Source organism: Tyto alba, unplaced genomic scaffold (assembly GCF_018691265.1).
Source record: "Tyto alba isolate M040663 unplaced genomic scaffold, T.alba_DEE_v4.0 Super-Scaffold_1, whole genome shotgun sequence".
Classification (NCBI taxonomy): domain Eukaryota; kingdom Metazoa; phylum Chordata; class Aves; order Strigiformes; family Tytonidae; genus Tyto; species Tyto alba.
The window spans coordinates 36,689,913-36,714,486 of NW_024881261.1; the positions used below are offsets into that span (position 1 = coordinate 36,689,913).

The 24,574-nt window shown below is 40.3% G+C and overlaps 2 protein-coding genes across 3 annotated transcripts; both read left to right on the forward strand.

Moving 5' to 3' along the window:
- The first annotated feature begins 472 nt into the window (after nt 1-472).
- On the forward strand, nt 473-7,436 carry STOX1 (storkhead box 1). Of its 2 annotated transcripts, XM_009966096.2 has the most exons (4): nt 473-527; nt 1,457-1,609; nt 3,536-5,843; nt 6,898-7,436. In XM_009966096.2, exons 2-4 carry the CDS (start codon nt 1,462-1,464, stop codon nt 6,935-6,937), a joined length of 2,496 nt encoding a protein of 831 aa, XP_009964398.2. In that variant the 5' UTR covers nt 473-527; nt 1,457-1,461; the 3' UTR covers nt 6,938-7,436. The 2 variants fall into 2 exon arrangements, with proteins under 2 accessions (XP_009964398.2, XP_032850435.1); XM_032994544.2 differs by lacking the exon at nt 473-527 and having other exon boundaries at nt 1,277-1,609.
- Nucleotides 7,437-8,536: 1,100 nt separating this feature from the next.
- On the forward strand, nt 8,537-24,473 carry LOC104362967 (nucleolar RNA helicase 2). The gene is made up of 15 exons (XM_032994546.2): nt 8,537-8,711; nt 9,309-9,575; nt 10,873-10,948; nt 11,662-11,840; nt 13,382-13,499; nt 14,412-14,597; nt 15,160-15,305; nt 16,365-16,514; nt 18,228-18,389; nt 19,140-19,259; nt 20,050-20,123; nt 20,308-20,467; nt 20,776-20,910; nt 22,988-23,032; nt 23,886-24,473. Exons 1-15 carry the CDS (start codon nt 8,607-8,609, stop codon nt 24,087-24,089), a joined length of 2,127 nt encoding a protein of 708 aa, XP_032850437.2. The 5' UTR covers nt 8,537-8,606; the 3' UTR covers nt 24,090-24,473.
- Nucleotides 24,474-24,574: the final 101 nt, after the last annotated feature.

The window sequence follows — 24,574 nt, forward strand, 5'->3', positions numbered from 1 at the left end:
GCAACATCACTGAGGAAACCATATGGCAGGACTTTTTTCTGAGTGCTTTTCGTTGAACATAGCAGCAGTTGTAAAACAAAGGTCAAGAGCAATTTAAGCTCTTCAAAGTGCTGTTGCTTAATTCATTTACTGGAGAAATGTTTGTGTTGTAGTTTTCTGCCTAAAGGATAAATATCGGGTTACAGAGTCATCCAACAGCCTATCCAGTTGCAGTTTAGTTAAACGTGAATATCACTTAATCTAAAATGTCACTTCTTACTTGCAGGAAAATTACTGTTAGCATTTAACACTAGTTTTCGTCCTGTGAAGTAACCAGGACTCCCTGCTGCCTTCTGCCTGCTCTGGCAGCTGAGGATACGCAGGGCTTTTCTGTGCAACACGGAATGGGGAAGCACAGGACACTACCAGGTAGTGGGAACAGACAATCGGTCTAATTAAAAAAAAAAAAAAAAAAAAGAAGAAAGCTTTTTTTATTCTGCCTGAGAAGGTGTATGCGGTCATTGTTTTACTGTATGCACAGACCTCAGGTAAGTCCTTGCTTTGTGCTCTGTCAGCAGCTTTCAGGGAAAATACTTATTTCAGGTTTTCCTATATCGTTCACTGGTACCATGTCAGAAGTACTTGCTGGGCTTGCTCTTACTGGCCTTGGCATCTTGTAGAGGGGAGAGGGCAACGTTTATCTGTGTTTTATGGATGGGGGAGTTGAGGCAAAGGACTAAGATCCTTGTCAGCCCCCTGGGCTGGGGCTACAGTTGGTGGGGGCGCGGGGCCATGCTCTCAGCCCCTCTGATCCTCTGCTTTCGTCACGTAGAGCAGGGACAATGTTCTCACCAGGAGAGATGGTGATGTAGCCTAAAAAATGCATGCAATTGTAACAACAGTTTATGCCCTCTGCCTAGCAGATAATCTCTAGTTCTAAATCCTGGTATAAAATTGGAATTTTTACCATTTTGATTCAAATTTATGTGCTAGACAAAGGACAAAGCCCATTGCTGCTCTTGTTTTCCCTGCAGTCTGACTTGGTGAAAAGATTTTCTATTTAGATTATTGGATGTTAGCCTTTTTCATTAGCTACTTAGAGAAATACAGGTCCTGAATGGTTGCATATGTAAACAGTCATCTAAAATGTCAGCAGCCATCAAACATAATTCTCTCTCTTAGCTACCTGTTTATTAATCTAAATGATGGTTTAAGATGGAATTTAATACCAAACTAACATGCTTAAGGTAACCTTCTGTTTCCTTCTTTACAAAGGCACTTGAAAAGTGCTAGAGCTATTTCCCTCCTCTGAGAAATATTTCCGAGTAATTTGCCAAAGAAAATTAGCTGAGGACAAGTTGCTTGTTCTGAGGTGACACAAATTTTCAGTGAAAACCTGTCAGAGTTAGCAGAAAAAATGAAATGCTATTCCATTCACACACTTCTTTTTTTCCCCCCCCCTCCTTGTGGGCTTCAGGTGATATGACCCCTGTTCTCATGAATCCTCTCTCTCAGTCACACTCCGTTCCTCTGGCAGAAGGAATATGCCGTACTATATCAGACATGAATGCAGATCATGTGATGGTCACGCAGGAAACTTTAATGGAGAAGTTAGTGAAAAATTATCCAGGTAAGGTGTTAATTTCTCGCTCATTTTAAAAGTGACTGTATCATCAATCCTGAGTTTCTGATATTGGGCCAGTGATCACTGAAGGTTTACAAGCAAAGCTGGCAATATGAATATAAATTAACAGGCAACTGGTAGAATACATTAATTTGCACACTGCTCCTCAGTCTGTGAGCAACACTAACACTGTCTTGAATGTAATCCTTTTTACAGATTTTAATAAATCTTCTTTGAGAAAAAGAGGGAACTGAGTGCGGTAGCATGTTGAGAGTATGTTCTTTCTAGAGGGTGAGAAAGCATGGATGAGATATTTAGGTGCCAGATATGGAACAGCATAAAATAGGCTGTGTGTCAGATCACAAAGACTTTGAGTCCCGCTATGTCCAAGGACACAGCTGACTTTGATGGCAAAGGGAGTCTGTATCTGGTGTTTGCTACGAAAAAATACAATCAGCCTCAAGTTCAGGTTCATTGGTCAAATTCTAGCCCCTTCCTTCCTGAAAGCAAATAATTTACACTAAATGAGCTTCAATCCTTCCCTTCTGATGGGGTAGTAGCCACTTCTCTTAAATGCTGGGTTTTCTTTTCAATCTGAAAAACGCTCAATTTCCCTCAGATCTGCAATACTGAAGTGCATGTGTGTGCATGTGAGATTTTGTAAAGGCTCGCTATAGACCTCTGCAGGAGGTTGCTTTGATTTACACTGAGCCTCCTCTTTTGAGTCTTCTTAACCTTACAGCCCTGCTAACGTTACAGGTTGATCTGGTAGGCATTTTCACTAGTGGGAAAAATTTTAATGCAACCATTTAAGCTGGCCCAGAACCCTGCCAGAAACATGATGCAGAGACAACCATGAGGTAGCATTTTTAGGTCAGCCAAGAAGTAGCACTCTCAAAGTTTGTAGGAAGAGAGCATATTTCTTGCTATGTTTTTACCTTGCTGGAAGTTTTCATTCCCAAGGCAGGAGACCAGCCAAAGCCTGGGGTAATAGGTCAGATGTCACTAGACTCATGACTCTGGGACTGTGACACCTGAGGGAAAACCAATAGCTGAGACCAATCTCAGTGAGGTAAACTTAGTTAGCAATTGTCATCTGACAAAACTATACCAGAACCTTCAGAGAGAGTGATAAAAGCCACTGTTAAATCACCTGCCAAGAAGGAAATGCTTTGAACAACACACTGTTTCATTTGTACCTGGCAGAAATCCTCTCTCATGACTATCATATCCTCATAGACACAAAGAGAACATCCTTGCTTATTCGAAGAACATCCTAAGCTCCATCACAGCAATGTTGCAGTGATAACCATAAACACAGATGGCCTTTACCTTCTTCCTCAGGGTGGACCTTGCCTCATCAGTGAGGAATGGCCATGGCAGAGATAAAAAGGGTTTTACTGGTATGTAGAACAACAGCAGGATTGCACCTACCAGAGCCCTCGGCTGGATGATGTTTCTGTGCTGCCCTCACGTGGCCGACCCAGAAGGGCTCTCCCTGACTCAGGGCTGCAGCCTGTGCTGGCCCCGAGATTTGGGGCAGCCCTCCCTGCCCTCCACGTGTGGACACTGCTGCAGCGTGGGGCTGTCCCTGTTCAGCAGGGAGCCCAGGGCTGCGGGTAGGGATAGTTGAGTGCAACAACAATTGCTGGCTCTGAAAACTCAGCCGAGTGGTGATGTATTAAAAAAAAATAAATTCCTGCCTTTTCTCCAGTGATACGGGACACTTTTGTGCTGAAATTGCACCTGCCTTACTCAAACTTCAGTTTCCAGGTCGGTTTCAAACTTTTTTTGGAATCCTCTGAACTAAATACATTGGGTAGCTCATGTTCAGTTGCTTCCAGATCGGTTGTAAGTAAGTTATTTTTTGGCCAGCTCCCATTTTATTTGAAAACTAATTTCTGATTTGAAATATCTGTATCTTTGTTGTAGGTATTGCCGTTCCCTCCCACAACATCTTATATAATATCCTTGGAACTCTAATTAAAGAAAGGAGAATCTATCATACGGGAGAAGGATACTTCATTGTGACTCCCAACACATACTTTAGCACAAGGGATGGCACAGAAGACAATAGAAGGGTCCTGTTAGAGGACAGTTGTTGCTGTTCATCACCTTCCATCGTTTACCTGGTAAACACTGAATGCTGTGCAGACCTAGTGAAAGAAAACATTCCTATGGTACCCTGTTACAGATCCTGCCACTGTTTTCCTGACCAGAATACGGTCTGTGAACACAGACATCGGCAGCTAATGAACCATGAGCCTAATGGAGGAGGTAAGAAAGGCCACAGTGAATCGAAGCCTTCAATTCAAACTCAAGGGATTTCCACATCTGCTGAAAACCATTCCTGGGACACCATCAAATCCCTGACATCTGTGAAAGAGAAACTGAAAAGTAAAAGGTTTGGCCTTGGCCTCTTCTGGAGAAGTGCTTCTAAAAAAGAAAAACGTAAGAAGGAGTACTCCACTTTTTCAGCCCAGTTTCCTCCCAAGGAATGGCCAGTCAGAGATGAAGATGACTTAGACAATATTCCACGTGATATTGAACATGAAATCATCAAGCGTATTAACCCTACTCTTACAGTTGATAATTTGATTAAACACACAATACTAATGCAGAAGTTTGAGGAAGAGAAAAAATACACCAGCAAGGGTACCTTGGCTGACATGTCAATAGTCAGACAAAACCACCTTTCAAAGAACTGTATTCAAAAGACACAAAGTAAACCAGCAAAACATACCAGGAAAACCAGATCAAAGAAGGAAAAGCAGATGATCAGAAGTAACAGGAAATCTCACACACATGAGCTAACATCCCAAAATGAGAAACTGGAAGAGAACCTTTCACTGCCCATCAGAAACCAACAGCCATCTGATGTAGCAGTGGAATCCCATGTTATATATAAAAAACAAATTAAGAACCCTTTTGAGGGTCTGTCACGGAGACCCAACTTTTATGCAAAAGGGTACAAAGGTACTATTAACAGTCAGCTGAAGTCCAGCACTCGAAAGCAAAAAAGGACTTTGCAAAGGCCACGGACCTTGAACTATGAAACTGAACAGCTGGCTACTGAAATGCAGGCTGACAAAGCTAAACAAATCAAACTACTCCACACTAACAGGTCTTCCCTCCAATTAAAGAAAGACAGTTCAAGTGAAAACTTCAATTATCCTCAAGGCAGTATTTTGCAAATAGATAATAAAAGTAAATACTTTCTGGAGAGTTCTGTTTCTGAAGAAAACATCTACAGGAGAAGAACAGTCAAAAAAAATCCTAGGGATATTAAAAAACCTCTTTACTCCTACACTGAAGATAATGGTGTGTGCAAAGAAGATGCAAAATTTTCATTACATCTGAGAGATGAATACTGCAGGTGCAAAGTTGACACTGTATGTGAGTTATTAGATCAAACAGCAAATGAATTTCAAAATGTCCATCTTTCAAATTATACAGCCAATGATAACCTGGTAAAAAAAAATGGTGTGAAATACAAACAAAAGACTGATAAAAAGAGTGAACTTCTATTTAAATATGACTGTGGCAGCCATCCTAAATCAAGGGAGTGGGAAAGTGAAGGATTTACTGGTAACTGCCATCTTTTGTACCAAAAAGCATGTGATGGTAACACCTGTAACTTGTTACATCTGCATGACAATTTTGAAGGCAATCAACTGTATCACCTGCCTCCTGGCTTTGTATTTTCAGATACAAGAGACTGGAGTAAAACTGTGCAAAAGCTGGGGACAGCTATGTCCCCAAAAAACTGTAAGGTTAGTACATACCCTGCCCCGTACAACGCAACTGTAAATAAATGTGACTCCGGAGAGCATGGATATAAGGCAAGGGCTAGTTTTGCAGAATCAGTAGATGGCTCAAAAGAACATACAAAAACAGATTTCAAAGCAGAAAGTTGTTTGTGCAGTCAGGTTCTTCTGACAAGTCACAGAAAGGAAGAAGAAACTGGCCTTACTGAGTGTGCGAAGGCTTCAGCTGTGGCAGACCTCTGCCATACTACTGAGACTGACTCAGATGCCAACACTTTGCAGAACTTCACTTATGAGATGGGCAAAGTAGGGGCATGCTGTGCTTTGGGGTCGCAGACCAAAGAAATGAGAAACCCTCTGGGAAAAAAAGATCTGTTTTTGAAGAACACAAGTAGTGTGATATCAGAACAGAGATGCTCAGAAGGGACAGAAAACCATAGCATTACAGGAGACAGTGGAATTGACTCCCCGAGGTAAGAAAACACATGTAACTATGTTAGGTGTTCTATCTTCAAATTAACAATCAGATTTAGGTAGAAATGCTACTGCAAATCATAAACCCCCCTCCCCAACAGCAAAATTCTTACTACCTTTGAAAACTTAAGTGTTATGTCCCAGAAATACTCAAACTGTATAGTTTTACCCTGTCTTTTTACATGAACAATCCCTCTAAATCAGCTATACAAATGCTGCTGTTTATATTTTGTGTTTGTTTTCACGAGGCAAGAAAATAGTATGAGTTCTGCCTTGCAGATGGATATGGCCAACCACAGAAATGTTAAGAAACATGGTGATTAATAAACTCCTGTTTATCAAGGCAGGCAGGTTCAGCTGGCATTGATTGTGTCATATGGCATTACAGCTATTGTCATAGCTTCCCCAGTTGTAGACAAAGAATAAAAAGTGCTTTATAGAGGTGTTCAATCAAAATTCAAAGCACACAGTACCATCTAACTTGCTCACGACAGGAGGTTGTGTACATCACTTGAGCTAGAAGCTTCTGCTTCCTTTCATAGAGTACATTTTGCCTGTAACTCTAGTTGATAAATCACTTAATGGAAAACAAATTGGTACGGAACAATGTTTTACACAGTTGCAAGAACATAAGTTAAAATGCTGTGAGGGAAAAAATCATATCTGTTTTTTGAATATCACTGCATATTCTTAAAATCTTAAATGACTGGTATTTAAGTGTAATTAAACCATTTGAGTTCTTCTTAGATATGTTCTGTCACCTTGAGAATCTAATATATGAAGGAACAAATCACATACTACAGTTTTTAAGGAAATTCTGCTGAACTTTCTTTTTTTTTCCCTCCTTAAGCAGCTGTTGGCTGTACACTTTCAAGCATACTTCTAGTGTATTACTTGGACATGAACAAGTCTGTTGGATGCTCTTTAGCAAAATGTATTTCAAAGGGCCATTTTGATTGTTTGTATTGATGCCATCTGGGGTACCAGAAGCTAAGCCAACTCAGTTTGCTTTTAGAATGTGAAATCTGATGTCTAATAATTCTGTTATTTTAGATGGACTGAAAAGAAGATGAAGCTTCCTGCCAAATTCTGAAAGCACAAATACTAATGCAAAGAGGAGGTCAAAGTGGAAGGACAAGTGCAACAAAATTCCTTGCTTCAGCTAACTCTGGTCATGAATATTTGATTATTTTTTAAATGAGCTTTGTAAACTTTCCCTTTGTGACAACATAACCATACTGTAAATGCAACTAGTCGCATCTGTGAGGCTGTCTCTAAATCAAAGCTGTTAGTTAAAATTTTTGACCACAGTATTTGGAGAGCTGATGTATATTTCTGTTACTTTGATCTTTAATTAGTTTTTGTGTCCCTGTGATAATAAAAATGAGAACTGATATACTTTATTCAAATCATACCATTAATCTGAAAAGGGTAGGTGTTGCTCTAACAGGAACTGTGTTAGTTGGACAGGACTGTTTTAGGCTCCAGTTCTTTAAAGTGTTTCCTACTCGTACCACTGAAATACCAGCGCATGCTCCAGCTCCCCCCGTCAGAAAACTATGCAAATGAACTAGATTGGAACGCACCTTGTTACTACAACAATTCCTTGAATCCTGAGGTTCTCTCACGGTACCCTGAGGTAATTGCAGCTGTCCTCCTGAATCTACTTGGCGTGTTTATACCTGGCAAGCAGGATTTAGTCTTTGCAAAAGAAAACGTGCTGGTGCAGGAGACAACAGGTAAGGTCAGTGGCATGGTTTTGAGAGAAACCCTACTACAGGTCGGCATGCTCCTGACCACCCCTTTCCTTCCCTTAAGGAATCGACATCCTGGCAGCCGTCGGGATCATTTCACAGCTTTTAGTTCAGAAGACTAATTTTGACTTCTTAGTCCCGATTTCTTCCCGTAGCTAAAATCAGGCTTGTGCTCGTTCGTGCTGCTCATCACCACCAAAGGCTTGTGGACTTTTTAAATCTTAGAGGCACTTGGTCATTCCGTTAGCGACTAAATTAGGCTCTTTCATTACTGAAAGCTGCCTCCACTAGTTACGGAGACAGGATGCTAAAAGTTGTAGTTATCAGTTTTTAATGCTATTGAAGATTTCTTTAAAAGAACGTGTCTCTGGCTGTGAAGTGGAAGAAACGGGGCTTGTGCTGGCTGGGATTGAGCAGAGCCCTGCAGCGCGTTCTCCTGCCCGCCTGCGCTCCACCTCCGGTTTCAGCCACGCCGGTACCGGCATTTCCCCTCAGGCTTCTCCAGCCCCGCTCCGCCCTCAGCGCCTCACGCTGCCGTCGCCTGCCTGCAGCCTTTCCCCTTCCTTAAAAAAAAAAACCAAAAAACAAAACAAACAAACAAACAGAGAAACAACAAACACCAAACAACCCTTCCAGGGGCTTACGCGCGCAGGGGGGGTACAGCACAACGCAAGCCGAGGTTGGATGGCCGGTGGATGAGGCGCAAACCGCCACCCCCCTGCCCGCCACGGCGACTGCCTCATGGCGACGGCGCCCGCCCCGCCACGAGCCCGGCGGACCGCGGGGCACGCTGGGACTCGGAGTCCGGCGGAAAGGTGGTGGTGGTGGTGGGGGGGGATGTCCCGAGGCATGCCGGGCCTTGTAGTCCGTTGAGGGAGGCGCCATGCTATTGGCTGCCGGTCGGCGCGGCCCCGCCCCCGTTGCCGGGGCAGTAGGCGGGTTCTGTTTCTGTCACACGGTGCCCGGTGGCGGCGTGGCGCGGAGCGGAGCGGTTACCGGTGAGCGGAGATGCCCGAAGCTACCCGGTTTAGCGCTAGCAGCGGGGGCGAGTCGGATTCCGAGTGCCCTATGGAGAGCGAGTCAGCCCTGGAGAGCAGCCAGCGGCGCCGCAAGGTACCGGCGGGAGCTCCGGGGCCTGGCGCGGCCGGCTACCGCCTGGCCCGCACCGCGGCTCGCCGGCAGGCTGGGCCCCATGCCTGTGGGCGGGCGGGGGAGCCTTCCCGTGGGTCGCGTCCCCCGCGGCGGCGTGGGCCGGGGCGGCCGTGCGCGGCGCGGCCACGGGGCGCGGCGGGCCGGCCACGTGCGCGGCGGGGCCTCCCGGGAGAAAGCCGGGCTGCACGGCCTGTGGGCGCCGGCCCACGGCCGCCGCCACGCGTGGGGACGGGGTGGCCCCGCCGTGAGGGGGTGATGGGCGTGTTGAGGCGGGCGGGCGAGCGGGCGGGCGTCCTCGGCCCGGGGAGCGCTGCCGGGTTCAGCCCAGAGAGGGGGAGGAGTCCCTAAAATGAAGGGCTGGGTGTCCCTCGTGGTCAGGAAAACGCCCCTCGGCCACATGGCGGCTTTATACGAGCCCCCCCCCCCCCCCCCCCCATCAGTAACTAAAACATAAGACTTTTAGTTCTAACAGTTACGCAGCGTTTTCTCTGTTGCGTGTCACCTGGATCGTGTGCGGGCGTTCTTGCTTACCCCTGCGTTGCTCTGTGCCTTTCCCAGAAGGAGAAAAAAGAGAAGAAGTCTAAACGCCGTGACAAATCTCGGAGGAGGAAGGCTCAGATGGATGAAAGTGAGCAGTCGGAGGATGAAGTTGAATCCCCAAAACTCAAGAAATCGAAGATTGGAGTTAAAGAAAACGGTGATATGAGAGCAGAAAGCCCGGAGAACACGAGATTATCTTCCTTAAACGCTAAATCCACCCGCAAAAAACGGCACAGTAATTCTAGTGAAACGTCAAGTGGTGATGGTGACAGTGAGCAAGAGCAGGTAAAACTAATGAGTGATTTAGAGTGATGTGCTTAGCTTCCAACTCCTGCATTGCAACAAGGTTAAATTTAGAACAGGTTATCTTTCCTTTTTTCTCCCAGTCAGTGGAAAGGCTGTTGTAAATTTTCAGGGTTTAAAACTACTTGAATTGTCCCTTCTGTCCATTAGTTGCAAAAAAAAATCCAATTATGGAAGTCCTGAAGTTTTAGATCAACTCACCATGGTTTTCCTCACTTGAGCAGTCCAGTACTGTGGTAGCTGTTGGCAGACAGACAAGCTGCAGTGAGATGGTGTTTTAATATGATTCAGCATCATTAGATATGATTGTAATTGCCACAAATATGGTTTAATTGATGTCTTTTTGGTATTAGGAGTACTTCTCTAGTGAAATAAGAATTATTTGGGTTTAGCTAGTGGGAAAAGAAAAGTTGTGTATTAATATGTTTCTATGTATCATCTTAATAAATAGTAGTTGTTAATGTGATAAGTAGGTCCTTGATGTAATAAAATATTACGTTTTAACAGTTTTGTAAGTCTTCAAGCCTTCCTGTAGGAATGTTTTTATTTTGTTTGACCATTTCTATTTTATTGTGGTTCCTTTAAAATGGCTCGACATGAACCACATTTTTTTTGAGGGGAAACATACCTTGTACCTAGGATTTGTTTTGGGAAGTCATTATACCTGTGTGTTCTGCTGTTGCTTGGTTTTGTTTCTTGTTCCAACTGGTGCTTCACAAAGCACCCAGGGTTTCCCTGGTTTCCAGGGTTAACATTCTTTACTCACACTTAGTATTTTAATCACTGTGCTGTTAAAACGTATATGGAAGTGATGCATTACGTAGTAGGTGCATCTGATGCTCTACCTTGTAATGTTACTCTTTTGGGGATCCATTTCTGTACCTGTAAATCACTGTTCTGTATTAATTGTGAAGTAGGAAATAGGCTAGATATCAAGCCTGATTCTTACATATTACAACAGAATCTGTTAGGCCATTGGTAATTATTTAAACCAGAATGTTAAAATTTAATTGAGAGTTTTCAGAGTTATAATTTGGGTGTTTTGTGTTTACAGGGTTATGCCATTAGATATGAAATAGTCTTAAATTACAGATCACTTTTGTCTAACTTCGAAATACGATAAGTAAAACAAAGAAGGCTCTTTAGCTGCAGTTGTGATACTGTCACTGAAAATTGGACTGTTGGGTATGACAGCAGTGCCTATGCCATTACCTTGAATTTTCTGATGGTCATACGATATTCTCATGGAATGTTATCTGATTTATTGTTTACCTAACAGGAAATGACCGAAGAACAGAAAGAGGGTGCTTTCTCCAATTTTTCTATTTCCAAAGGGACTGTTCAGCTTCTTCAAGGTAAATTTCTTGGCATGATGTGACCACAGAAAGTAAATTATGTCTGTCATGTGTTTTTATGCTCAACATATTCAATCAGCGAGCTTTGAGATGCGCTCTGCTTGTGCGTATGCAAGCACAGATGCTATACAGAAGGCATATCGATTGCCTACTCTAAATACATCTTTGAACATGGACTTTTCTGTTTGCAGTATTGCCCAGTTAAGCCTTTACAGTAGAATTTTAAATGACACAAGCTCAAAAAAAAAAAAGTATGAGAATTTTTCAATAAAAAGTTATTTCAGTGTGAGTAAATGTAAACCAATTATATTTAGTATTTTTGACAGTAGTTTGTGCATGCCTTAGTATGAATTACGAGAAGAATAGAAGTGGTTTTGAGATATGTTTTACTCGAAAGGAAGAGATTTTCATAAATATGTAAGGGAGTATTACATAAATAAAGCCACAGGGCTTAAAGGCTTTCACTAAAGGCTATTAACTTCATCTGTCCCAGCTAGCACTGTGTCTGTTGGTATGTATTGGGAGAATAAAATGGTCAGACCCTGGCCCTCTTTACAGATGACCTCTGATTAAATAAATCAGTGGAGGTGATGATGTAGTCCTGATTTACTTTAGAGTTGATGGAAGTTCTGCTTGGGATAACTTCCTTTGAAGAGTGTACAAGAACACTTGTAAAATGATCCTACTAAGGAAGTCTGTTGAAATTGTCACAGCTCGAGGAGTGACGTACCTGTTTCCTGTGCAAGTGAAGACCTTCGACCCAGTATATTCTGGCAAAGATGTAATTGCTCAAGCACGAACTGGAACAGGAAAAACATTCTCTTTTGCTATTCCCTTAATCGAAAAGCTTCAGGGAGACTCACAGGAAAGAAGAAGAGGCCGTTCACCAAAGGTAACTTGTGCTTAGTTAGAATGCTGATATTGCTTTGTCTTATGTCAGAATAATTCAGACTTTTAACCCGCTGGAAAAGTTCTTCAAGTCTGTACAGGTATAAGCTAACCCACATTAAAGATTCTCTGAAAACTGCGTTTGTTGGGCTTTGCCTGCATTCTGTGCTGCCTCATACCCTCTGATCAAGATTAAAGAGCACAATAGATCTAAACACTTGTCAATTCCTTTTTCTGCTTACAGACAGGAGCTACAGGTGTTTGATGTGTTCCTATTTAGTTTTGTTCACTCACCTTACCTGTTCAGGTCCTGTGGTTACTGGGTACTTGTTTTTCTCCCAAGTTAGTAACAGATTAGTGACTTCTTCTGATTGATAAAAGCTGTTTACATAAATGTGTTTGTTTAAACATGTAAAAGGGGGAGGTTTAAAAAATAGACTTAGTTTTCACTAGGACCACCACCAGATATTGAAGCTTCTGCTCCAGAGAATGCAGATGTCTGCATTCTGCTAGGAAATACCGTGTATGTTTTTTCACCAAAATCTTGTGATGCCCTTCAAAACTAGAGAGGCCAAAGCTTATCGTATCCCTGTTAATAGTGGAATTTTTTTTTGTCAGTTTATTTCATCTTGTCACCCATCTCATAGATTACCTGAAGCCCATTCCAAAACTAGTACTAGCTGTTTTATTTGCATCTGCCAATCATGTTGGCTGTCTGACTGAGAATGCTGGCTCTAGAATTGGCACAGTCTTGCAGAAAAGGGAAAGCTTTCTTTGAGAGAGTCAAAAGTCTTAGAAAGGATTTCAGGCTCCACTCTACCATAGTATGCTACTACTTTCTTTTTTGTAATGTTTTTCAATGTTGAAAGAAGTAACAGGATAAGGATTTTAAGGTTCCTTTTGTCAATCCGTTGACGCTAGGTTTGAGAGCAGTACTGCAATCACATGTTAAACTAAATCGGTTAAAACTCCTAGCTAGTAGCTTGTCCCTCTCCTGCGGTGAAGCCTGTGTATTGGAAGAGAAGATGGTTCGTTGGCTGCTTCTGCGGGGATATCAGCACAGGCTCCAGAACCAGGCTGAACACCAGCTTTGCAGACTGAACATATGTTTCCCTGAGTTACAGGGAAGCTGAGAGACAGCTGATGGTTCTTTCTTACACCTTCTTGCAGGCCTGTGAAGCATTATCGAGTATGTGTAAAAACATTTAATTACCCAAACCCTTCAGTCTTGTACTCAAACAGCATATGTGCGCGTAGAAGAAAACTTTAGCTATTGAGCAGATCAACTACAAGTTAAATAAGATTTAAGTACTTCCTATCTATCTCATTTAAAAAGAAGTTAGCCTGTCCTAAATGAGTATGTGCTGAAGATTGGTGATTTTACAAGAGACTTAAGCAGTGTGTTCTAATCTTTACTTAGATAGCTATTTAAACCAGATTTTTTTTTTATTATGTAGCTGGTCAGACCTAAACTAATGATGAGTCTCCTGGTTTCTTGGCAAAAGCCATGCTGAGAGAACATCTGTTTGTCTTTCTTCTGTCTAGGTACTAGTTCTTTGTCCAACAAGAGAGCTGGCAAACCAGGTTGCCAAAGATTTCAAGGACATAACAAGAAAGCTAACAGTAGCTTGTTTTTATGGAGGAACTCCATATAATGGACAAAGTAAGTGACCCTTACCACTAATAACTGAAATGTTAATTGACTGACATGTTTGAGAAATACACTTGAGTCCTTCCAAGCACACACTTTTAACTCCAGAACTGGAGAGCATTCATGGAGAATTCAGTATCGGTATATATCTTCCTATGGTGAGAAATAGTGGTATTATTTCAATTGAGAATATCTCAATTATGTTCTTGGTGTTCCTTGTCTACTCATGTACTTTAAATTAAAGTGAAACAAATTATACTGTATGTATGCAGGGTATTTGGGTTTAGGTTCTTGCAAAGATTTACGTTCTCTTTTAAAAATGTTTAATCTTATTGCTGTGGGTGGGTGTGGGGTTTGTTGTGTGGTATCTAGAGGATTGGTGAAATGGAGAATATTGCGACAGTGTAATTTACTGTCTCGATGGTTGTAAACAAGGCAAATGAGAGTGGGAATGAAAATAAGCCCTTTCATTGTAATGTATCTTGAGACATTGGGGATGATTTTTTTTTTTTTCCCTGCAGAACTTCAGGAAGGAGGCCATTTCAGTAATTTGGATAGTCAAATAAATAAAGGGTTTTTTAAATTTCCAATTAAGGTAGACAATTTGGGAAGAGCTAACTATTTCCAAAGTATGTTAAAAGAAGCTCTTTGCCACTTTGTTTAACTCATGGGGAGAGGGAAGGGAGATGGAAAAATCTTTTTTTCCTTCAGGAAGAGTAGTAGAACTTCTACCTTGCCAGTTTTGGGGTTTTTTGTTCCCCAAGTTTTCTTCTGTTCATCATTTGTTCTCACTTCTATTTGTAAAGAAAGTGTATACGAATGATTTAAGAAGCTGTTTCATTACTACTTATCTACCATGTGTTTCTAATGCAGAGAATGCTCCATAGTTCACTGCTAACTCTTTTGCTCTTTCCTGTTTATCAGTTGATCTCATGAGAAGTGGCATTGACATTTTGGTTGGGACACCTGGTCGAATCAAAGACCATCTCCAGAATGGCAAGCTGGACCTTACCAAGGTGAAGCATGTTGTACTTGATGAAGTTGACCAGATGCTGGACATGGGATTTGCTGAGCAAGTGGAAGACATTTTACGAGTTGCATACAAGAAGGGTAATCTCAATGTTTAAACAGATAGTAGGAAATGTTAGTTATAATTTGGTCTGCTAAAATTTGGGTATGTTTTTCTGAAAGCTGCAAGGTGGCTTTGTTTAGAAATTACTGAATACTATATATTGTAAGAGATGTACTGTGGACACAGTACATGAGGAAGTGTTGTAACAGTGGGAATCATTCATAGAACCTCTGCAAAGCTTAAAATCCAGTACCTAGGGATCTGTAAATAACTTTATTTGACTTCTATCTATAAATTGTACTTGGACTTCTTCCAGTTAAAAGGAATTAGCAGCTTTTTACCCTTTTCAATGTTTGAAAACAGACTGCATTTTTGGTCATAGTAACTTTTTTCCTAATCTTGAAAATATTTAGGCTTTCTGGAGTATTTTTTCTCCAGATGTTGATATTACATAAATTTAAAAAGCAGAATTGCCTTCTTTATTTTATATACTGATATTTGATGTCATGTTTTTAATAATGCATATAATCAACTGGTATACATCAGTAAGATGGAACATATGAAACATATGGTTTGTGAAATATTGTTCCGTGTTTTCAGATTCTGAAGACAACCCACAGACACTACTGTTTTCTGCAACTTGCCCACATTGGGTGTATGATGTGGCTAAGAAATACATGAAATCTAGATATGAACAGATCGACCTTATTGGGAAGAGAACTCAAAAGGCTGCTACAACAGTAGAAGTGAGTAATCTATCTAATGTGGAATATTTTCAGGCCTTTTCCCTGTTCCTTTATGCTACAAATGGTCATATCATCCTAAGGTATCTTATCAGAACAATGTTGAAAGTTGTTCTGAGAATTTTTTTTTGTTTTTCTTTTTTTTTTTTTTTTTTTTTAAGCATAAGGCACATTACAGCTAGTCAAAGCACTTCTAGGTTTAGGATCTGTCTCTCTTCTCGCAGCATCTAGTAAACATTTCAGGTAGAGTGAGGATTCAGTTATCAGTTAGTTTTGTTGGTTTTCAGAGAAACCTGGTATCTAGATTTATCCAAGTTGGATGCAGAAGGTACACACTAACATCAACTTGGCTCTTTTAAGTCACCGCAAACATCACAGCCAATTTCCGCTATTCTGTATACAGGAGATTTTTTTCAAACTTCCCGTGGTATCTCACATCACTAGGCCTTTGCTTGCTATGCAGTAAATACCACGGCAAGGAATACAATACATATATGCTAGAAGCCTGAAGTAATTATATGTACTTGATAAGTTACTGTTTCCGCTTAAGTACTGCTTAGCAGTTACTTTGACAGATCAGTTGGACACATTTGATTGAAAGAATGGAAATTGAAAGATTGTTAATCTTGGAATTGAAAGAATGTTAATCTTGTGCTTGAAAAAAGCTTTTAACACACTGTATTAATTTGTTTCACTTTATCTGACAGAAAGCCTTAGTTGGTAGCACTGTGACAAAATCTTGCACACCTGACTGTCCTCCAGAGAAATGATATAACATCTCTTGGGTTTTTTTCCATGCTTTAAAAAAGGAATTTGTAGACTGTCATCTTTTTTTTTTTTTTTTTTTCCACTCTTACCATAATTATTTCACTTAGTGTTAGACTAATTGTGGTGGACAGAAAAGCCTTACAGGTTTTGCATGTTCCAGAAATGTGAGTTAGCATATTTTGCCCATCAGGAAACTATAACTCTTTAGTATTTCTGGATTTTACAGTTTCAAATGTATTAAAAAAGAATCTTCTGGTTTTTATGTAAGTTAAACACTGGAATTCTTTTCCATAGCATTTGGCAATAGAGTGTCACTGGTCTCAGAGAGCTGCTGTTATTGGAGATGTCATTCAGGTCTACAGTGGCAGCCATGGTAGGACCATTGTCTTCTGCGAGACCAAAAAGGAGGCAAATGAACTGGCTCTGAATGCTTCAATCAAACAGGTATCATCTGTATTAAGTAACAAAACCTATCAGGGACGTATCAACCCTATGTTTTTAAATAGAGATTTTCAAAATCCATAAGGCAGGTGGTCTTCAGGACTAGGCTGCACTATAATGCTGTAAACTTTCAACCAGTTTAGGTTTTTTTAAGAATTTCTTTTTGGCAGTTTTGAAACTGACAGATGCTGGGCTACAGAGAATTTTTTCTGCAAAAGAAGAGTTCTCATTGACATTAAATGAAGCAGTTGTGAATTAAGTTTTCTGTAAAGAGCACTGTCTTGGGTTAAAAAATGGTGGTAGACTTGGAGAACTACTAGGATAACAGGTCATGGTACTACAGTAGCAGTTACTGAGCTGTCATGATGACAGTGTTGTCGGGGGGGGGCAATTAGGGTTTAGAGCTGTAATATAACAGAGGCTATATTTGTATTTTCATTAAGATGTTCATTAGCTGTTACAAAGGCTTTAAAGATATATACACAGAAGGAATTCAATCTGCCATCTCTTGTGAGTGACCTCTAGTGCATTCCTGAGATTTGTGGTATGGCACACTCTAGCACTGGTAGAAAATAACTCCTTGATGTAGTGGTGCAATGCTTATCACGTGCAGTGACACTGACACTGCATGGTTGGTTTTGGTGGTGGTATCACAGCAACTACTTTTTCTGTATTTGTTTTCACTGAGGAGATGGGTTATGTGTCGAAAGCAGTATAGCGTGATGTTCCCAGGGAGAGGAGAAGCTTTTTGATCTGCCACAGCTGTGTACGGGAGTGTTTCTTCCACACTCCTAGACGACCTCAGTAACAGCTAAACCCAAACGTGGAGCCTTGTCTTACGTTACTGGTTGTGTTAATGATATCAATCTTTGATAGGCAACGCAGAACTCTGATCTTGGCATGTAAGAGAAGGAAATTACTTACTTAGTTATTTCTGTTTTAGCATATTACTACTTGCTAACAGAATATATGCCTATATATTTACCAGCTGACGTAAATCCAAAACTCTGAAAAAGAATATTTTGAATTCTGTGCTGACCCTAGTACTGTGTTAGTATTTTTTTTCAAATCATTCTCTGTTTACGTGTGGAAAACATGGTAGCCATCAACATGCAAACTGTGAAATGTGAAGTGGAGCAAAAAACCATTTTTGTATGTTTGGTGTTCATACTTGTTATTGCTGTGATACAGAAGGACTTTCAGAATGTTTGGATTAAAACAAAATTATCTTTGAAGCTGTAGTTAAATTTTTTTAGGACCACTTACATTTTAATCCTTTAATTGGTAGTGGGGGAAATTAATATATTAAGGGGGATTAAGAAGCAACACTATTTTGGAAAAGATGTCTAAATGAGTACTAAGAAGGCCTGAGAAAATTGTCGATGGCTATTTTGAAACAGCTAAGCCTTGCATAGATGGTATGGATGGCAAGTTAGGGCATAGTTGTTTTCATAGGTCACAGTAATTAGAGGTGGAGATAAGACAAATGTTGTGATTCTGTTTTTTTTACCTTTGTTAAAGGTCTTTGAGGTCTATGAATAAGAATTACTGAGTAAATATTGTAAGACACGTAAAATATGATCTCTGGAAATTCAGTTCTTCTATATCTTGCCATATGGCATCTATCAAATACTGAGATATTGTACCCAAAACTGACCATAAAATGGAGGACTGTCTTGGGTTTTGGTACAGTCCTATAATAATACTGTTTTTCAGGATTGCCAGTCGTTGCATGGTGACATCCCTCAGAAGCAAAGAGAGATTACACTGAAGGGTTTCAGAAACGGTACATTTAAAGTTCTGGTTGCAACCAACGTAGCTGCCCGTGGTTTAGATATCCCTGAAGTTGACCTGGTTGTACAAAGTTCACCACCAAAGGTAGGAGATGGTTATCTTGGGTGTCTTGTAATAGTTTGTAATCCTGTTTCAAGTAGTATATTTTATCAAGTGATGGTATTCACCACACACAATTTTATCAGCATTGTGTTTAAGGGTAAGAGATATCCTGATATATAGGAGGTAGTTTCTTAGAGGATTTTTGCAGGATGCATCAGTCCCTAGTATGTTTAAAGATGATCTTCTTAAAATGCCTGCCTTTAAGGCTGTTCAAAGCCTCTCCCTTCAAGGCCATGTGTGGTCATTGTAAGTCTAGAAGCAGTGGGAAGTCAAGAAAGGCTGTTTGTCTTGCAAGAATGATTCATTAAGTAAAGGCACATATGAGGAGGGAACCCCAGCAGTGAGAACATTGGCCAAAGTTAAGAGAGTTCAAAAGGAACAATATAATTTTTCATTGAATTCGCTATTAATATCTCAGTAATCATGATGTGCAGGAGGGTGAGTGGGATTGTTATAGAGGTATACAAGCTCAAAATGTTTCCTCATATTCTCTGTGGTGATGCCAAAACAAGACTTAGTTGATCCACTCTTGTGGTTCTGGCTTTCAAACCATGATTTTTAGAGGGTTATGGAAGAGCTTATTCGTTTGACTTGAGCGAAACAATGTTTTTTGCATTTAATTCTCTGATGCAATTACTGTGTATTGTTCAGGCTTCTACTAAATTATGTAAATGCAATGAATTGATTAATTTATAGTGAAGTAGGTAAGTCATAAGGCTATTTATTTTGAAGGATGTGGAGTCCTATATCCATCGTTCTGGACGCACGGGTCGAGCTGGACGGACCGGTATCTGTATCTGTTTTTATCAGCGAAAGGAAGAACATCAGTTAAGATATGTGGAACAAAAAGCGGTAAAGTATAGTTCTCTTCTAATCACGAACACTCAAATGTGATGTGCTAGGGTAGCATCTAAAATCCTCCTGTTCTGTTCAATAGTTCAGTTGCAGAATATAGCTTATAAAGCACCCAGTCGAGGTTCAGTTACCTAGCAGAGCTTGGGTACACTGTCAGTCACTCTGGAGCAGGGAGCATGCTGCAGATTCTCATGTCCACGCTTTTTCAGCAAATGCCTGTAAGATTGTACCTGTGAAAATGACAAAAAATAAGCAAGATTTCAGTTTAGTGTTCACCCTGGCTTGTTGTCTGATCAGTAATTTGCATATATGTAGCTTTACTGAGAACTGTTACTTGCATTTTTGCACTTTGTGCACTGTTCCATATGCTAGTTTTCTCACCAATTAAGTATTCAGCTGGGATGAAATGGTTTTGTCTGGGCACATGAAACTCAGACTTACATTTAGAAAGGCTGTGTAATTTGTAAACCGGACTAAAATTAATAATTTAGAATTTGTAGGACTTCTTTCCCCTGGAATCTGCTGAAATGGTCTCTGTTTATTTCAGTTTAAGGTCACTGCATCATTTAAACTCACTCAGTACATAAAAGGCTTTTAAGTGTTACCCATTTCCCTGTCAGCTTAATCTTGTAATTTACAGTAGCAAAATTTGGGAGCTAAAAGGTGCGAGGAAGAAGAAAATGGATAGATTTAAATGCTTGCTTCATTGGAGTCCAATACTGTTTCTTTAGAACTGAATTATTTATGGTGTGCAACCTTCATTTGTATTTTGTTTTTTAAATTTCAGGGCATTACTTTCAAGCGTGTTGGTGTTCCTACTGCAACAGATATAATAAAGGCTTCCAGCAAAGATGCCATCAGGTGTGTTTGGTGACTCAAGCCCTGTTGTATCACCCTGTCTTCCTCGTTCAGATGGGCTGCCTGCATAGCTGGTTGCTGTCTCCCTGAACAGATCACTATTAAAGCCTTGGACTGCTTTTTATCTTCTATTCCAGCTTAGGAAATACTAGTGGTGTTTTGTTTTGTTTTTCCTTTAAATACTTAGGTGTTTGGATTCTGTTCCTCAAACTGCTATTGAGTATTTCAAAGAATCTGCTCGGTTTCTAATACAAGAAAAGGGACCAGTTAATGCTCTGGCTGCAGCTCTAGCCCATATTTCAGGTGCTACTTCCATTGAGCAGCGCTCCTTGCTGAACTCAGACGCGGTAAGGGTGTATGGCTTAACATTTGTCTCGAGTCAGAAAAAAGCCTGACATGCTTCTGTGTTGTTTAAATAGTGAATTATCTGTCTCCTAATGATTTTGCTTATGGGAACTGTACTTAAGCCACTAGGAACTACTGATTTGGTTAAAAGCAAGAATATAGTGGCTATAAATATACTTGCTCTCCTATAACAGTATCCACTTAAAATCCTGATTTATAAACTGCAAATTACCAGGTTTCTTGTGTCTGATAGATGTACTGAGGTTTATTTCTCTGGCTGAATGGAGCATGCCCAATTTCTGCTCTCTAGGGATTTGTGACAATGATACTACGATGCTCTGAAGAAATAAACAATATGAGCTACGCCTGGCGAAGACTGCGAGAACTGTTGGGTGATGATGTTGATAGGAAGGTGAACAGAATGTGTTTCCTCAAGGGGAAAATGGTAAGCTTTTTTTGTGTCTTTGCTGTTGAGCTCTTCTGGTTGTAGGCTTTTCTCAGTAATTGTCAGGGGAGATAATGGGTGGTTTTTTTCCATGTTCCAGGCTCTGTTGATGGGGACATGACTGATAGAAGGATGGTCCTCAATCTGTTTTATTAGGGCTTTGGCATCTCAGAGTCCTAGAGCTCTGCTCCACTGACATGCTAAGGAGGTAGTATAATGTAGTATATAGCATGACTATAGGGATATCAGGACAGGTAAAAGGTATGAACTGTGTTTACTGTGCCTTAATGACAGTACATAGAACAGGATTTCTTAGGACAGTCAGTTCTGATAGTGCATGTCTGTTGTACTTCTGGTACCTGAAAGGGAAAGGTTAGGCAGTTACTTTTTGGGTTGCAACAACTGTAGCAAAGCTTACTGAGAGACAGTTATTTTAAACAAAAGTGATTCCCCTCACTCTTCTTGTCTTAGAATTTGTATGCGTTTTCACAAACATGAAAATGTGTGATCAAATTGTCCAGGATTATTTGTTGTAATACAGAGGACACGGAGTACTTGTGTCCTCCTTTTGCAGGTGGTTAGGCATTATTGCTAATTCGCTCCATCTTTGTGTTTTTCTGGGTGTGTTGTTTCTCAACATACACTGATCAATAAAACTGTACAGAGGAGATGCTGTGATCTTGATGACTTAATTCATTTATGTGCTGTCAACACATGCCATTCTCTTACCCCTTATTCTGCTGTTTTAATTTTCTGGTGCTTTCACACACCTACATTGCTATGCAATACTTCATTTGTATGCATGTTGAAGTTTCCATCACAGGTACCGTGTACTATGTGTTGTTATAGAGAGCTAGTCAGTGTGTTTCTTTGTTATTGTGTGGTTTAAGGTGGTGTGGGATGGAGAGAACAATAGAATAAACTAAAAAGACCCCCAAACTGTTTGAAGACGAGCTGAGAGGATACTTCAGAGGCAGATGTTGAATGGACTTTTACTTAGAGATTTGTAATAAAGCAGTAATATTGGTATGAGTGCAGGTAGAACGAGTGCCTTTTGGAGGTACCAAAAGGAGAAAGATGTAAATATGGCAGGTGTTGATAGCACCTAGTTTAGCAGATTGTTAAAATCACAGCACATCTACGTGCCAATACTGAGGACACTCAGGCTTGGTAAACTAGAAAGCCTAAAACAAGGAATAACCTACACTTGAACAACAGTTTAAAGACCCTTTTTTTTTTTTTCCCAAATAAAACCAATTCTTAAGTGCTGTATGTATTCTCTTCTACATGCCCTCTCTGTGTAAAAGTTAACCTGCGTGTCTTGCCATATGAATTTCACACATAGTTCACAAAGTTTCTTGGCCAGGCACTTCTGATTTTAAAGTTGACTTGAGGACACTTTATTATGTCAGTGAACTATTTTTACTATTTCCATCTTTGAAATTTCTTAATGCCTCCTTCACACATGATATTTTGTACTGTGTTAACTGGTAATATTTATTTTATTGTCTTTGCCTATGTCTCTTCACAGCAATATTCTGTATTTGATGTGTGGAACTCTATGGATGGTTTTCCCTACATCAGATTTGTAATTCTCAGTTTCCAAAATACTCATTCAAAAAACAGCTTTTTAATGTGTGAATTGTGTATTGCACTTAATCATTCAAGTAGTTTAACTACAGCTTTCTAGTCTGAACACAGATATTCACTTTACTAGGTGTGTAAAATTTACAGAAGCCAATAGACCACAGTTTAGGAGGGAGGGGGTTGTAAGCTTATTGTCAAAGAGCAAGAAAATGTGAATTGAATGTACTGGCTGTGCAGAGGAAAGAAAAATGTATAAATCTAAGGAAAACAGTATGAAGTGCGAGTACTGGTGTTTTGAGAAATATTGATGCGACTCAATGTTCAAAGATTTCGAAGTATCTTAAATCTCTATGAAAAAAATATTTTGAAATGTAAAAACGATTTGTTCTAGTACATAGATTTGTAGTATTTTTTTTTTTTTTTTTTTTTTTTAGTTCCAGTCAATTAAAAGGCTAGACTTGCATCCATTAAAATTATTCTCTCTTTCTAGGGTGTGTGCTTTGATATTCCTGCAGCAGACCAAAAGGAAATAGAGGTACGGTCACTGGAATTCCTGGTTACAGCAGGCTGCAGATGAAACTGACTGGACTGGGTTAGGCAGAAAACATTATGTAAGCTGTATCCTGCCTTTCCTAGTGGCAAAAGGGATGGCTTTGAAGGAACTGAAGAACAGAAGAAGCATACAGTGTTCCTTTCCTAATATATTCCCATCTACAAAAATCTGTAGCTTGAAACTTTTGCACTGAGAAGAATGGTGGTGTGAACAATCCACCCCTTGTTACTGCTGCTGGGTTAATCTTTGTAGGAAAAGAGTTTGGTTACACTGTAAAATCCGCTTTTTTCTATTCCCCACTCCCCCCCATTCTTTTCAGCGAGAATTCTCTTCACAGAAAAGTGAATTCCAGTTTTTGCTTGGTAGAATTAGTATTCCCATGCCAAAATTCCCCAGACTTCTACTCTTTCCTTCAAGTATTTCTCTCATAGTGTATCTCTGGACCCTCATGCCCTAGCATTCATTCACAGGGTCCTAAAACAATGTTTGATCTGGAATAAAGGGGAATTGAGGGGAGGGTGTGGATTTGTGATCAGTAATAATTATAGTAGTATTCTTAATAAATGAAATCTGAGGAAAGAGTTTAGTGATGAGGCTGCTTTGTAAAGCTCTAAAGTGGGTTTCCATTCTGTTCTGTAGTATCTGAGGTGTACTCAGCTGTAGCTCTTGTGCTTAAAATTTTGAAACTGGTATTGCCCACTTTAGTTAGAAACTCGAATCCCCTGTAGTAGCTCACAATTTTGCCTTTTTGGTTGAGCAAATCTAGGAATTATGAAATACCCTGTATTTGCATTCCTAGAATTTAACTTTTCTGTGTCTGACTTGTTTTCAATAGGCAAGATGGGAAAATTCAAAACAATGGCGTTTGTGTGTGGCGACTGAATTACCTGAGTTAGTGGAATCGCAGAGAGGAGGAGGTAGCGGAGGAAATGGCCGAAGCTTCTCGAGCTCCAGGAACGGGCGGCGTGGGAGCTCTGGTAGAAACAGATTCAGAGGCAGAGGCCAAAAACGAAGTTTTGACAGAGCATTTGATCGCTAACTTCAATCCAGAAGTGGAAAAAATGGGACTGCAGTATTTTATATTATGTTAAAATAGGCTGTTCCTGTGTGTTTGTACCACTTGGAAAAATCTGTCATTCAGATTTTTTTTTTCCCGCCCCCCTCAGTACTACCTTGGTCATAAACAAGATCCTGTTCACTTTAAAAAAAAAAAAAAAAAAAAACAAGAAAAATAAAACTTCCTGTTTCCTTTCTTTCTCCTATCCCCTTTTCAACTGTAAGACCTAAATCTTTATTCCAGAACATGGCTGTTGCATTCAGAACTGTAGCCTGCCTCACTGTATAATATAGAGATCTTAACTGCTGGTCAAACCTGTACATTTTTACCCCGCCAAAAAAATAAAAATATTATTTTACAAATTCATATGCTGTGCTGGAAGGTCTTAAAAGCGCAGGTGTTGGGCGAAGGCGAGTAGTTGAGTATGCACAGGTGGAGCGTATATATTTTAATGACGGAGGAGGCCT

What these genes read in the sequence shown, in the direction of transcription:
- STOX1 (XM_032994544.2), top strand. Translation starts at nt 1,402, where the DNA reads ATGCTATTCCATTCACACACTTCTTTTTTTCCCCCCCCCTCCTTGTGG. An exon ending in GTTAGTGAAAAATTATCCAG is followed by an intron (nt 1,610 to 3,535) that starts GTAAGGTGTTAA and finishes TCTTTGTTGTAG; the next exon opens with GTATTGCCGTTCCCTCCCAC. An exon ending in AGTGGAATTGACTCCCCGAG is followed by an intron (nt 5,844 to 6,897) that starts GTAAGAAAACAC and finishes CTGTTATTTTAG; the next exon opens with ATGGACTGAAAAGAAGATGA.
- LOC104362967 (XM_032994546.2), top strand. Translation starts at nt 8,607, where the DNA reads ATGCCCGAAGCTACCCGGTTTAGCGCTAGCAGCGGGGGCGAGTCGGAT. An exon ending in TGAATGCTTCAATCAAACAG is followed by an intron (nt 16,515 to 18,227) that starts GTATCATCTGTA and finishes ACTGTTTTTCAG; the next exon opens with GATTGCCAGTCGTTGCATGG. An exon ending in TCCAGCAAAGATGCCATCAG is followed by an intron (nt 20,124 to 20,307) that starts GTGTGTTTGGTG and finishes TTAAATACTTAG; the next exon opens with GTGTTTGGATTCTGTTCCTC.